This window comes from Bison bison, unplaced genomic scaffold, assembly GCF_000754665.1.
Source record: "Bison bison bison isolate TAMUID 2011002044 unplaced genomic scaffold, Bison_UMD1.0 scf7180017864370, whole genome shotgun sequence".
NCBI classification, from domain to species: Eukaryota; Metazoa; Chordata; class Mammalia; order Artiodactyla; family Bovidae; genus Bison; species Bison bison.
This window is the reverse complement of record NW_011494942.1, coordinates 13,523,510-13,539,561: the sequence shown is the minus strand read 5'-3', so window position 1 is coordinate 13,539,561 and position 16,052 is coordinate 13,523,510. Positions and strand designations below refer to the sequence as shown.

At 37.1% G+C, this 16,052-nt stretch overlaps 1 protein-coding gene across 2 annotated transcripts in view; it reads right to left on the bottom strand.

Moving 5' to 3' along the window:
- Nucleotides 1-15,354, bottom strand: part of CCDC91 (coiled-coil domain containing 91) — a 311,209-nt gene extending 295,855 nt beyond the window's left edge. Inside the window, exons 1-2 of one of the 2 annotated variants that reach the window (XM_010856028.1) lie at nucleotides 14,556-15,354; nucleotides 7,773-7,851 (exon numbers count right to left, since the gene is read on the bottom strand). In XM_010856028.1, coding sequence (XP_010854330.1) covers nucleotides 7,773-7,851; nucleotides 14,556-14,585 — 109 coding nt within the window. In that variant the 5' untranslated portion in view covers nucleotides 14,586-15,354. The remainder of the gene's footprint in view (nucleotides 1-7,772; nucleotides 7,852-14,555) is intronic. The other variant, XM_010856029.1, reaches the window with a different exon arrangement.
- Nucleotides 15,355-16,052: the final 698 nt, after the last annotated feature.

The following is a 16,052-nucleotide window of genomic DNA, read 5'->3' as shown; positions in this document are numbered from 1 at the left end:
TCAATTTACATTCCCATCAACTGTACAAGAGGATTTCCGCCCCCTGCCACACACCATTTTCTCCACATTCACACCAGCATTTATTGTTTAGATTTTTTGATGATGGAGAATCTGACCAGAGGTGACACCTCATTGTAGTTTTGATTTGTTTTTCTCTAATAATAAGCAATTTTGAGCAGTTTTTCATGTGTTTATTAGCCACCTGCATAGCTTCTTTGGAGAAATGTCTGTTGACATCTTCTGCCCATTTTTTGATTAGGTTGTTTGTTTTTCTAATGTTGAGCTGTATGAGCTGCTTTTATATTTTGGCCATTAATCCTCTCTCAGTTGCTTCATTTGCAATTAATTTCTCCCATTCTGAGAGTTGTCTTTTCATCTTCCTTACAGTTTCCTTTGCTGAAACCACTGTCTTTTTAATAAGCAAGCTCAGAATCAGATAAAAGAGATACAGACTGTACCATAAAATACCAGAAAATAAATCAGTTTAAACAATAACTGATAATAATTAAAATACATAGAAAAGTTTCTCTTCAGTATTATAATTCTTTATAGTGACATCTGTGTTCTAGATTTACAGCTATGTTTTTAGATTAAGTGTAATTAGATCAGCACTGTGTCAATGGGACCATGCAGTTAAAATGAGGTATCATGATTCACCTACTGGAAGCTACTCATATCACAGACACTATAATCAGAAAAAAATTAGAAATAAACGTGGAGCTCAAACTCTGGAAGAACATTTAGATATCATCTAGTCCTTCAATTTATAGATTAAATAAGTGAGTTTCAGAGAAGTTACACAGTTAGCTAAACGCAAAAACCAGACTCCTCATTCAGTGTCAGAGATAATGGATTCTAAACCACATTACAAACCTAATCTTCAAGGTCCTAATAAATATCACTATTATATTCTTATTATATGCATTAATGAAGACAAAAGTTGTACAAATTACTGAAAATCCACATAAGGCCTAATATATGTACAGGAATAATTCATACCTCTATAGAAGCTAATCATTTTAGTCCTCATTAATTAAGTTGACTTCAGAAAAAATAAAGGTGAGTTAAAAGTCTAGGGAGGTAAGAAAAAAATACAAGAGCAAAAAGAAGCTAACTGGCAACCTTCCATTCAAACACCCAGTGTAACAATATTACAAAATTACTATACTACAATTGAAATCCAGTCGATGTCCTGGCAAAAAATATCCAATTTGGATATAAGGTAGAAGCAATGGAAAGTTCTCAAACATCACCAATACTGCCTATTATAATACAGTAGGTGAACATGTAATAAGTCATCTTCAAATTTTACCTCAAAGATAGATCAGACCAATAAATTGTTAATATTTACTATCCTTGTGTGTAAACCACAGATTAATCTGAAAGAAAATATCACAACTTTTTATCAAACAAAAAATGTGTGGACTCAGGTTCTGAGTTCTTACAGATGCGTAACACAGATTCTACTGGAAAAACAGGGTTAGCAAGGAGAGTAATGGGATATTAATAAAAGAACCGATTTGTTGTCCTAGGTTTTCCTGGCCAGGAGAATGGAGAATGGAAAAACTGAACCATGAAATCAAAAAGGCATCTGTCTTCCAGGTTTCTTTCTGCCAATGTCTTGAGAAAAATGTTTGAACTTTCCTGTTGGCTTTGTATGCAAATAGCTCCAGATGCAAAGTGAACCACATCTAAGTTATTCGGTTCAACATCTGCTGGTCCAACTCCCATTATTCCTTCTAAAGAGTCAGCTTGTGAAAGACAGTTTAGTTGCTTCCTATATACACTGTTTTGAAGGAGCTAATTTGGATTAAAGTATCTATCTGGACCATGTGCTTTTACCTTTGATGGTCAATGCATTCTAATGTGGTCTGTGTAGCACTGCAAGGAACTTGGAAACATATTGGAAAGGACAGTATTCAAGGTTTTGCCTCGGACCTCACCTTCTAGGCAATTTGCATTTATACGGTTAAGAGTAAAAAAGTACAGTCATTTGCCTCTGAAACAGCACCACCCACATTGAATACAACGGCATCGTGATGATACTTTCCGACCTAATATACTTTTCATGCAACCTCTATCATAGATTTGAAGCTAAAGTTATTTATAAAAGCACTTGCCAGTACTAACATTACATTTCACAGAACATCTCGTCCTTTGAGATGACTCGTTTCATATGGTATCACTGAAAGTGGCATAAGCTGGTCCATGGCACATGGCACTTTGTGTCAGATATACACTATATTTTCAAACGTGATAAATGAGTATATTAGCGAATGAATGAACAAACAAGTTAAATAATTTAAATAAACATCATGGATTCTGTAACTTTGAGTCTGCTGAATTCAGAAAGCATCATCAAAAATATACAAAAGCCAAACTAAGACTAACAGTCTAATGTTCTTAGAGTTCGCAAGGTCAAGTAAAGATAAAATTCTTCCTTCAAAAGAGTATGGTAGGAAAGGTAATCTGCAATGAAGGTAAAAGTGGAGTATATGTCTACACGTGTGTGTGTGTGTGTGTGTATACATTTGCATTTGTATAAATGAACACAAACATATATATATCAAAAGCTAGACATTCATTTCAAAGATAGACATTCATTTCAAAAAGTTACTTTACTAAAAAGCAGAGTATTACCAGTCTTCTAAAAACTTACAAAAGACAGTTAATTGCTCAAAAATGATTTTGAAAAAATAGATTCCTCAGCCAAAAATTTGTTTTTCTAAAAAGTATAGTTCTTAAAAGAAGCCAATTCAAAAACTTACTGATATCATATGATATGCAAAATCTGGAATGACTTTTCTTTGGGAAAACATTAGAAAAATAATATTTTTAAAAGGAGGTAAAAGCACTGGATACTATTATTATTGCTTCTATACTCCTACTATCTTGAACTAAAATTTAGCCTAACTGATTGCTGTCCTCTACTGTTACCTGCCAACACACTGTAGGACCAGGGGAGAAAATTAGAATAGAAAAATACCTAAATAGCTGTTCACTTTCTGAGAATCTGTGGCTACTCTTGTTAATCATTATCCCCAGGTTATTTGTCTAAATGGGGAATGACCAGGAAAGTTAGCTGAGCTCCAGACGAAACAACTTGTTAACCATCCTTGAATAATTATCTAAGATTTCCAGGTGTTTTTTTCTAGATTACTATAATTTTTAAGAAAAACTTAAGTTTGCCTTCCTTTAACTTGCAATTGACAGGCGATTTAAATAGTCTCAAAGAATTAAAATAATCAAAAAGAGTTACTTGAAAGTAAATCTGCTCTACTCATTATCAAGAAACAATTACCGGGCACTGTTCATTAGCAAGGCACAATGCTATACTAGGTAATTAGGATTCAAAAAAACTTTAAAACATAGTCCCTGCCCTCCAAGGCTTAGACTAAAGTAGACATGCAGAGATGAATGTCATATTGAAAAACTGGTATTTTTAAAAGTATTAGTACACCAATGTCCAAGGCAGCATTATTTACAATAGCCAAAGGAAGCAATTAAGTGTCCATGGACAAATGAACACATAAACAAAATGTAGTCGGTACATACACTGGAATATTATTTAGGCTTAGAAAGGCAGGAAATTCTGATGCATGCTACTGCATGGATGAAACTTGAGAATGTATCATGCTAAAGTAACATAAACTGGTCACAAAAAGGAAAATACTAGATGATCCTATTTATATGAGATATCCAGAGTAGTCAAATCCATAGAGATAGAAAGTAGAATGGGAGTTGACAGAGGCTGAGGGGAGGGGAAATTGGGTAGTTATTGTTTAATGGCTAAAGAGTTTCAGTTTTACAAATGAAAAAGTTCTAGAGATAGTTGCACAACAATATAAATATAACTAAAAATACTGAATTGGACACAAAACTGATTAATATGGCGGAGAAAGGGATAAATTGGGAAATTGGGATTGATATATATGTACTACTATATATAAAATAGGTGAGTAATAAGAACCTACTGTATACCATAGGAAACTCTATTCATTACTCTGCAATGATTTATATGGGAACAGAATCTAAAAAAGAGTGGATATATCAATATGTATATGTATAATTGATCTACTTTGCTGTACAGCAGAAACTAACACAACACTGTAGATCAAATATATTCCAATAAATCATTAATTCAGTTCAGTTCAGCCACTCAGTCGTGTCTGACTCTTTGCGACCCCATGGACTGCAGCATGCCAGGCCTCCCTGTCCATCACCAACTCCTGGAGTTTACTCGAACTCATGTCCATTGAGTCGGTGATGCCATCCAACCATCTCATCCTCTGTCATCCCCTTCTCCTCCTGCCTTCAATCTTTCCCAGCATCAGAGTCTTTTCAAATGAGTCAGTTCTTTTTTAAAATTGTGGTTAAATACATATAATGAAAAATATTCCATTTTTATTATTTATAAATTTTAAAAGGCACAGGTATATGACAAGGGCCAAGGAAATGAGACAGAAAAAACATGATACAGTAGCTCAGACCAAGAAGCAATTATGAGAAATGGAACAAATTCAGTGAGAACTGTACTTTTTTTTTACAAGAAAAATAAGAAGTAAGCAGACAGGGGATGAGGGCAGATATGACAACCAGAAGCAATGGCAAACAGTAGCAGACATCATCTAGAAACATAATGTAGATCACAGTTTGATTCATAGGCTTCAAACAACAGCCAGGGAGACAAGCTAGAGGGTAAGGCTATGAAGGAGAGAGGAAAATGCTTGAGGCAATTCTTCTCACTGAATAGCAGTATAACACTAGTCGTTCAGTCATGTCTGACTTTTTGTGACCCCATGGACTGTAGCCCCCCAGGCTCTTCTGTCCATGGGATTCTCTAGGCAAAAATACTGGAATGGGTTGCCATTTCCTCCTCCAGGGGACCTTTGCAACTGTACATAAATGAGACTTCATTAATGTGCATTAGAGGATACCCCAGGTTAACCTGTTACAGAAAACTCTCTTGAGTCTTTAAATTTTATACCAATTCTCACTGAATAACTTTTACTGAAATGAGGCAATATTCATCAGTTTTACTAAAAGTAAAGGCAAGAAGAAAAAAGGAAATTCATAATTTCATATTCATTCACATCCTACATTCTCCAACTCCTATGATTAAGGAAGTGCATAGAACTGCTGCTGCTGCTGCTAAGTCACTTCAGTTGTGTCCGACTCTGTGCGACCCCATAGATGGCAGCCCACCAGGCTCCCCCGTCCCTGGGATTCTCCAGGCAAGAACACTGGAGTGGGTTGCCATTTCCTTTTCCAATGCATGAAAGTGAAAAGTGAAAGTGAAGCCGCTCAGTGGTGTCTGACCCTCAGCGACCCCATGGACTGCAGTCTTCCAGGCTCCTCTGTCCATGGGATTTTCCAGGCAAGAGTACTGGAGTGGGGTGCCACTGCCTTCTTCAGTGCATAGAGATATATCACTAATTAGCTGCCTCAGCATAAGGAGGGATGGGCCTAGAGATAATAATCTGTGTGAAGAAGCAACATGTGCATTTCATTTACTCTGCAATTTTTAAATTTTATTATCAGCACTGCACATAATCCAGTATTTTAAAAGATCCCACTAAGTAAATGATGCTAATATTACAGAAAAATGCATGTCCCTAGGTACCTCCTTTGATTGACAGTATTGAAGGCTAAAACAGATAGTCTCAGAGGCAAATTATGAGAGGCAAATTATCCCAGTTGCTATAAGGAAATCATCCTCTAACTGACCGCCAGCCCTATAGCAGACTAATCACTAGGCACACTAGGCCAACTCACTCACTATTTACAAAACCATTTGAAATGTTCTATGTCTGATATTTGTGTTGCACTATTCCATACTCTCCTTATTTCTCAAGTCTCTTTTTTTCCTCCTGTTCCCCAACTATGGGCATCTAAATTTCTCTGCTTAACTCCATTCTTTCTATATGCGGCTTCCCACTCTGATCTCCTACAACTTCAACTGTCATATCAGTGGGAAAACTCCCAAATCAAGACCTCCAGTCCATCTTTCTCCTGAACTCTAGGTACTTTAAATAAACATGTCTAAGACAAATTAATTAAGGCCTCGTACTGTCCCAAACCAACTCTTTTAAATTCTCTATTTCTTTCATGGTAATACTATCCTTTTTAGAACCAAGTCTTGTAACCTTAAAAATCAACTCTGACTCCTCCTTCACCCAAACATGCAATCAGTCAGACAGACAGTCCTGCTGATGCTTTTCTCAAAAGACAGAGTTCCTGACAATATGCTGAAACAAGAACCTGAAAGTCTAGATTTCATGCCTAAAAATATTTATCTGTATCAGACTCCAAAACTTTCATAAGCTATCATTTCATTATCTGAACAATGGGAAGAATGCAGCTGCCCTACCTAATTCACAATAAACAAATACATAATGGCATGCTGAAAATCCTCAACCATTATGTAAATACATTATCTAGTCTTCCTACCCCCCTCCTGCTCTCACCCTAGTCAAGGCATTTATTCAGTTACTTATTCATTCATTCACTCATTTTTTTCTTTAATTATAGGACCAAGTACAATCCAGGTACTATGTTCAGCATTTAAAACATAACAACAGAACAAACAGATGTAGCCTTACATAACTTACAGTCTAACATGAAAGTCAGAAAACAGGTACATGTAGATGGGAGAAGGTTCTCTGGGAAAACTTCCCAGAAAAAGAAAGAATAAAGTAAGAAACAATACATAAAACATACATGAGTCTATATGGCAAGGATGTGGGGGAGAGCAGCAGTAGGAAAAAGATGAACAATTTGAGGCAAAGGAAACAATACTTATACCCCTCAAACAAGAATGAGCATCCCAACAGTGCCATTCTCTTTTCCACATTTACACCTTTATTCCATGCATTTTTCTCCCTTCAAAATCTGTCTCCATTCTTATCTCTGCCTATTGAGATTAAATTCATCCTTCAAAGCCCAGATAGACGATATATAACCAGTTTCAAGGACCATACTTGACTCATTTGAGGCATGAAGTAACATTTGCTAAAGGAATGGACAACAAAATCATCATTCTTCCCAAATCACAAATCTGCTTCATGTTACATATATACACATGCTTGCCTTGTCTTTCCTTGAAGTAAAGGACATGTCTGCATAGTGTCTCATGCATAAAAGGTACTCAGAAATATTTGTAAAATGAATAATTCTAATAATCTGAGACAGACCTGTTAAAGAATATTTTCATCTTTGACTCCTGACTTTACAATAATTTGGCAGAAAAAAAGAAAACACAAAATAATATTTAGACATGAATTATATTAATACTGAACATTAGGTCTTCCACAAAATACTTCTCAATAATGGAATTTATTTTTGTATTTCATTTCTTAGATGGCTTAATTCTTAATATTTTTGAATGATTTTCCTATAGAAATACTTCTAAATTTAAATACTGTGGGGGATGACAAATAATCTTTAGAATATTAAGAAGAAGTCTCTAATTAATGAACACTCTAAAAAAATTACTTGGCATCTCACCTTTCTAAAACTAAAACAAATTTGGAAATTCAAATTGCACTTTAATTTCATTTTAATGCTGATGGTATCATTTTTGGAATCATGCCTCAAGCCACCATTTCAGAATTTGTTATGCAATTCACAATTAGTTATGCAAAAAACTAGGTTAAATTTGGGTCATTCCATTTATCAGATCAAAGAAGGCAAAGTGCAAAGGTAGAAAGGTGCTTTCAAAAGAAAGACAAAAGTACTGAATAAGAAAAACATTCGAAGTTACTCTATACTACCTGCAGGAAAAGCAGCCCAAGGAATGGCAGGAGATGTAGTTTGGGTTTCCCCATTTCCACCATCAAAAATCTCTGCTGCCTGTAAAACGAAGGCAAAATTATTTTAGAAAATCTGAAAAGTAGAAATGTTATTTAAGCAATTAAGCCTCCCAATTCTACAAGCGTAATTCTCTGTAATACACTGCTGCTGCTGCTGCTGCTGCTGCTGCTGAGTCGCTTCAGTAGTGTCCGACTCTGTGCAACCCCATAGACGGCAGCCCACCAGGGATTCTCCAGGCAAGAACACTGGAGTGGGTCGCCATTGCCTTCTCTGCTGTAATACGCTACACATTTTCAAATTTCCTCTGAATACTAAATTGTTTTCCAGTCTTCAGTGCTACCACCTCCAACCACTAGTCACTGCCCCCAGTGCTTGTGCTCTGTCCTTGAGTAAAATTTTCCTTCTTACTCAGATATATTTCCTGTCAATGAAATTTTATTTTACATATCCTCACAGTTTCATTTCTGAACCTGCAATATTTACCAATGTATATAAGAAAAATACATTATTTTTCTTCAAAAATAGACACTAAATCTTGTTATTTAATTATCACAAGATCAAAAAGAGATTAAAGAAACAAGATTTACCCATAGCTTTAATAATATACCAGGCTTCCCTTGTGGCTCAGCTGGTAAAGAATTCGCCTGCAATGCGGGAGACCTGGGTTGGATCTCTGGGTTGGAAAGATCCCCTGGAGAAGGGAAAGGCTACCCACTCCAGTATTCTGGCCTGGAGAATTCCCTGTATAGTCCATGGGGTCACAAAGAGTCAGACACGACTGAGCATCTTTCACTTTCACTTTAATAATATACCAGCTGGACTTACCAGCATTCAACATTTAGAAAATTCCTAAACCTGATATTTAAATTAAACCCTCATTTTAAATAGTTTTAAACTATGAGACAGCCAATTACTGAATTTTGAGTTTGTGGGTAAAAGTGCAGAGTTTTCTCTCTCTTAAGTGTTCAGGTCACAGGAAAATTGCTATTGGAAAAAAAGGGCCAGAATTTCAACTTGGATTCTGCATTGAGTTGTCAGCCAAAAAGACAGTCAACTGGGCAATTGACAAATCAATTGAGGGAATCTGCCACAGGAGTTAAGTGATGTTGAAGTGAGAGGAGCTACTCTCTACAAACTATGAAAACTGTGCTAAGTCACTTCAGTCATGTCCAACTCTGTGATCCAATGGACTGTAGCCTGCTAGGCTCCTCTGTCCGTGGGATTCTCCAGGCAAAACTACTAGAGTGAGTTGCCATGCCCTTCTCAAGGCAATCTTCCCAACCCAGGGATCGAACCCACTTTTCTTAGTCTTCTGCCATGGCAGGTGGATTATTTACCAATACTGCCCCCACTCCCGAGGCCAAGGGCAGTGGCCGGGAGGAGCAACCCCACGCCCGAGGCCAGGGGCGGTGGCCGAGAGGACCAACCCCACATCCAAGGAGCCATGGCTGCGTGGGCACAGGAGGGCCTAGACGAGCTATCCCAAGTTGAAGGTCAGGAAGGGTGGCGGTGAGGAGATACCCCTCGTCCAAGGTAAGGAGCAATGGCTGCACTTTGCTGGAGCAGCCGTGAAGAGATACCCCGTGCCCAAGGTAAGAGAAACCCGAGTAAGATGGTAGGTGTTGCAAGAGGGCATCAGAGGGAAAACACACTGAAACCATACTCACAGAAAACTAGTCAATCTAATCACACTAGGACCACAGCCTTGTCTAACTCAATGAAACTAAGCCATGCCCGTGGGGCAACCCAAGACGGGCAGGTCATGGTAGAGAGATCTGACAGAATGTGGTCCACTAGAGAAGGGAATGGCAAACCACTTCAGTATTCTTGCCTTGAGAACCCCATGAACAGTATGAAAAGGCAAAATGATAGGATACTGAAAGAGGAACTCCCCAGGTCAGTAGGTGCCCAATATGCTCCTGGAGATCAGTGGAGAAATAACTCCAGAAAGAATGAAGGGATGGAGCCAAAGCAAAAACAATACCCAGCTGTGGATGTGACTGGTGATAGAAGCAAGGTCCGATGCTGTAAAGAGCAATATTGCATAGGAACTTGGAATGTCAGGTCCATGAATCAAGGCAAATTGGAAGTGGTCAAACAAGAAATGGCAAGAGTGAATGTCAACATTCTAGGAATCAGCGAACTGAAATGGACTGGAATGGGTGAATTTAACTCAGATGACCATTATATCTACTACTGAGGGCAGGAATCCCTCAGAAGAAATGGAGTGACCATCATGGTCAACAGGAGTCTGAAATGCAGTATTTGGATGCAATCTCAAAAATGACAGAACGATCTCTGTTCATTTCCAAGCCAAACCATTCAATATCACAGTAATCCAAGTCTGTGCCCCAACCAGTAACGCTGAAGAAGCTGAAGTGGAACGGTTCTACGAAGACCTACAAGACCTTTTAGAACTAACACCCAAAAAAGATGTCCTTTTCATTATAGGGGACTGGAATGCAAAAGTAGGAAGTCAAGAAACACCTGGAGTAACAGGCAAATTTGGCCTTGGAATACGGAATGAAGCAGGGCAAAGACTAATAGAGTTTTGCCAAGAAAATGCACTGGTCATAACAAATACCCTCTTCCAACAACACAAGAGAAGACTCCTGGACATCACCAGATGGTCAACACCAAAATCAAATTGATTATATTTTTTGCAGCCAAATATGGAGAAGCTCTATACAGTCAGCAAAAACAAGACCAGGAGCTGACTGTGGCTCAGACCATGAACTCCTTATTGCCAAATTCAGACTGAAATTGAAGAAAGTAGGGAAAACCACTAGATCATTCAAGTATGACCTAAATCAAATCCCTTATGATTATACAGTGGAAATGAGAAATAGATTTAAGGGCCTAGATATGATAGGTAGAGTGCCTGATGAACTATGGACTGAGGTTCGTGACATTATACAGGAGACAGGGATCAAGACCATCGTCATGGAAAAGAAATGCAAAAAAGCAAAATGGCTGTCTGGGGAGGCCTTACAAATAGCTGTGAAAAGAAGAGAAGTGAAAAGCAAAGGAGAAAAGGAAAGATATAAACATCTGAATGCAGAGTTCCAAAGAATAGCAAGAAGAGATAAGAAAGCCTTCTTCAGCGATCAATGCAAAGAAATAGAGGAAAACAACAGAATGGGAAAGACTAGGGATCTCTTCAAGAAAATCAGAGATTCCAAAGGAACATTTCATACAAAGATGGGCTCGATAAAGGACAGAAACGGTATGGACCTAACAGAAGCAGAAGATATTAAGAAGAGATGGCAAGAATACACAGAAGAACTGTACAAAAAAGATCTTCATGACCCAGATAATCACGATGGTGTGATCACTGACCTAGAGACAGACATCCTGGAATGTGAAGTCAAGTAGGCCTTAGAAAGCATCACTATGAACAAAGCTAGTGGAGGTGATGGAATTCCAGTTGAGCTATTCCAAATCCTGAAGGATGATGCTGTGAAGTGCTGCACTCAATATGCCAGCAAATTTGGAAAACTCAGCAGTGGCCACAGGACTGGAAAAGGTCCGTTTTCATTCCAATCCCAAAGAAAAGCAATGCCAAAGAATGCTCAAACTACCGCACAATTGCACTCATCTCACACACTAGTAAAGTAATGCTCAAAATTCTCCAAGCCAGGCTTCAGCAATATGTGAACCGTGAACTTCCTGATGTTCAAGCTAGTTTTAGAAAAGGCAGAGGAACCAGAGATCTAATTGCCAACATCCGCTGGACCATGGAAAAAGCAAGAGAATTTCAGAAAAGCATCTATTTCTGCTTTATTGACTATGCCAAAGCCTTTGACTGTGTGGATCACAATAAACTGTGGAAAATTCTGAAAGATGGGAATACCAAACCTGCCTCTTGAGAAATTTGTATGCAGGTCAGGAAGCAACAGTTAGAACTGGACATGGAACAACAGACTCTTTTGCACCAACCTAATACTTCTTACAAGGCTGTATATTGTCACCCTGCTTATTTAACTTATATGCAGAGTACATCATGAGAAACGCTGGACTGGAAGAAACACAAGCTGGAATCAAGACTGCCGCGAGAAATATCAATAACCTCAGATATGCAGATGACACCACCCTTATGGCAGAAAGTGAAGAGGAACTCAAAAGCCTCTTGATGAAAGTGATGAAAGTGAAAGTGGAGAGTGAAAAAGTTGGCTCAAAGCTCAACATTCAGAAAACAAAGATCATGGCATCCGGTCCCATCACTTCATGGCAAATAGATGGGGAAACAGTGGAAACAGTGTCAGACTTAATTTGTCTGGGCTCCAAAATCACTGTAGATTGTGACTGCAGCCATGAAATTAAAAGACACTTACTCCTTGGAAGGAAAGTTATGACCAAACTAGATAGCATATTCAAAAGCAGAGACATTACTTTGCCAACAAAGGTTCGTCTAGTCAAGGCTATGGTTTTTCCTGTGGTCATGTATGGATGTGAGAGTTGGACTGTGAAGAAGGCTGAGCGCCGAAGAATTGATGCTTCTGAACTGTGGTGTTGGAGAAGATTCTTGACAGTCCCTTGGACTGCAAGGAGATCCAACCAGTCCATTCTGAAGGAGATCAGCCCTGGGATTTCTTTGGAAGGACTGATGCTAAAGCTGAAACTCCAGTACTTTGGCCACCTCATGCGAAGAGTTGACTCATTGGAAAAGACTCTGATGCTGGGAGGGATTGGGGGCAGGAAGAGAAGGGAACAACAGAGGATAAGATGGCTGTATGGCATCACTGACTAAATGGACATGAGTCTGAGTGAACTCCGGGAGTTGGTGATGGACAGGAAGGCCTGGCATGCTGCGATTCATGGGGTCTCAAAGAGTCGCACACGACTGAGGGACTGATCTGATCTGATCTGATCTGACCACCTGGGAAGCCCCACAAGTCATGAGGGAAGGCCAAAAAAATAAAATAAAAATACTGCATATTCCTTAACCTAGACATTCCATTTCTAAGAATTCATCCTAAACATATAATTGTAAAATTTTACCCAAAAGGATGTATACCAAAAGGTTACTTAGACAATCACTGGATACAATCTAAACATTTACCAGAAACCTGATTAAATAAAACATCTTTTACTCATATACTGGAATTCTCTAGAATCATTAAAAATGTTTTAGAAAAAAAAAATCTTAATAACATCTAAAATATGTTCACATAAAAAATACAGATAGTACTTGTCTATAAAAAACTATGTATTTATCTAGAAAAAAGGTAAGAAAGACAAAAAACAAATTAAAAACAAGGTTTTCGAGTGGCAATTTTTATGCATTTGGCTATTAGTCCTTTTTCAAATTTTCTGCACTAAAAATACTTCTAAAATCACAATACAATTATTTTTTAACTGTATTAAAAATCATTTCAGAATATTCCATCAATGCTTAATTCACTGACATTGATAACTGTACTGTTGTTAAGCAAAAAAATATCCTTATTCTTAGGAAATATTAACACACACTAAAGTATCTAGGAGTAAAGAAACATAATGTATTTAACTGATCTTCAAATGTCTCCTCCCAGAAAGGTTTCTATTCCCAAGGATAGAAACCTTTCATATTTCTACAACAGAATGTAGAAAGAAAGAATCCCAGCAACCATAATTCAGTTGGAATGGTTGGTTAGCATTGTACCTGTGTAACATTCAAAGGAATAGATCCATTGAATATACACTGAAGTATAACTGTTACTCTACAGAATACTATCTACTCTTAGTTCTCTGATAAAATAAATCAAGAAACATAATAAGATTCAGTCACCCAACAACCCAAAATACTAAAGCAAATGCAGAAAGCATATCAATGTGCTAAACAAAAAGTTTTAGATGAAATGCAGAAAATAGATAAATTCATATTCTGATTATTTCCATATTAACAGAGAGCAACAGGAGAGCAACTGATCCTAACCTAAAATAAACTCATACCATTCTTTCATGACATTCAGAACACTGAATATATACTAATGTCTCATTTCTCCTATTGTAATGTCATCAATTACAGTCACTATCTTTAACAATCTCCTTTTCACAAGTTCCAAACTAGATAAAAGTCTTTCTTAAAAAAAAAATCACAGAGCTCACTTGATGGTAGTTCCAGGACTTGAGCTCAGGCATCTTGACTCCTAATCCAGAGATTTTCCTGCAAGACTATACTGGCTCCATAAAAATAACTGGGTTACAAAATATTTCAATAAAATGAACACACACTGAAAAGGATTAGGGAAAAGACAGGGCTTCTTCAGTTAACAATTTCCTTACAAAGCATCCAACTAAAACCTGAGAGAATAATCTAACAACACAAACACACTAATTAGCTCTGTAAGCCACCAAAAGGTGATGTACTTAATACATTAAATCAACTCATTACAGGTATAAACATGAAAATATGTCACAGATCTTCAACACTCATCCCTCATCTCACAAGTATTTCCTAATAGACATGTATCCCAACAGAACCATCTGCTGACAATTTCTCAAATCTCTTCTTTAGTGCTTCCACCAGTAGCACTTAATTACCTCAATTTAAAACATTCCTATGGGTATGATCAAGTGTTCAATAATAATAAATCAATTTTAACTTTCAGAGGGAATATATTTTAATTTTTCTGTATTTCATTTTTTTATTCCAGAGTTACATTCAAAATGATCAAGAAAGGATCATGAACATCAATGATTAATAAAACATTTAAAACAATTAATTACATAAGTAAAACAAGGTAAATAATAGCACATACCTCAAAACCACCAAAATCATCATCATCCATTCTTTAAGTGCACCTGAAAAACAAAAGACATTGAAACAGGCCACACACAGTCATTCATGTCAGAACACTTCTCTCTCTTAAGGGTATATACATTTTGATTTGGTTTTTTGATCTGTAAATTAGAACTATTTCATTTGGGTTAAGAAAATGATTTAACTAAATGCATATGCATTTTTAACACAAAAAGACTGAGATTTTTTGGACAAAATTAGCCATTCTGGCAATATTAACAATTTCTGTGACTTTTTCAGCAACCATGTATTTTGCCATTTTGTGTTGAGACGCCAGGAGTGGAAAAATATTCTTTTACATTTTAATTTGCTTTTCCCAAATTGGCACTAGGGCTCAATTCAATAATGCTTCCTGCTTTTTGCATCTATTCCTCAGTTGTCTGGCAACATCAGCACAAACTCCAGCTAAGAACAGGACTGTGGTGAATTTTTGGAAATCTGTCCCACACCACAAAGGTTCTTCCCCTGGTTTCATGGCCGAGGTTGATTTAGATTTTCAAAATTGATCAGCATTTTTGAGCTGTGGCCACAACTTCTGGAGCATTTTGATATGTGTATTTTTAGCTGAAACTGCTTTGCACTTTTGGAAAAATGTGGAGCAAGTTACTAGGCTGATCAAGATAAATCAAGTCATGTATTCATGGAGACCAGGGAAGAGAAAAACACAAGCAAATATCCAGAATACCTCTCTTCTTTACCCTTAAAATATGTAAGCGAGACAAGCAGTGGGATAATGCATGCTTTATTTTGTCCTAAATGCATACTATAAAAATAAAAGGGTAAAACTATGAGTGCCTGGAGCTTTAAAAAAAAGAAAAAGGAAATGCTTTCATCGAACAAACCATGAAAGATCTAAAAAATCTAGAAAGGTAAAACAAGTAATGAGTGATATATATAAAAAAACTAAATTTACAATGAATTGTGAATTGGTGGACAGAAGTCACACTCTGGTCAATAACTGGTTTTCCTTTTCTATCTTTCAAAAGTGGACACATTCAAATATTAATTACAGCTTTCTTGACTCAATAATACAAGATGGACTTCATTACAGAAAATCTCCAACTTCTAAAAAAAGAACAAAAACAGCTAAGCAAATTAAACTGTATATACTAAGCAATAAGTCTAAAGGTATTTTCTAAGGCATTTTGCTCTGACTGATAAAGCAGTTGTCATGCTTTACCTTGTCACCAAAATTCCTACTGTGTGTGCGCGTGCTCAGTCATGTTGAACTCTTTGCAACCCCAGGGACCACAGCCTGCCAGGCTCCACTGTCCATGGGATTAATTAACACTAATGCCTTGAAAACTAAAACTCAAAAATAGTCAAAGAAAAGTAAACAGTAAAAAGCAATCTCAGGATTGTTTTATTTTAATAGACAAAATTTATTTTCACAGAAACTCAGTAGGCAATGACACTATAAGAAATATATAGATAGAAATATTCAATACATTATAAA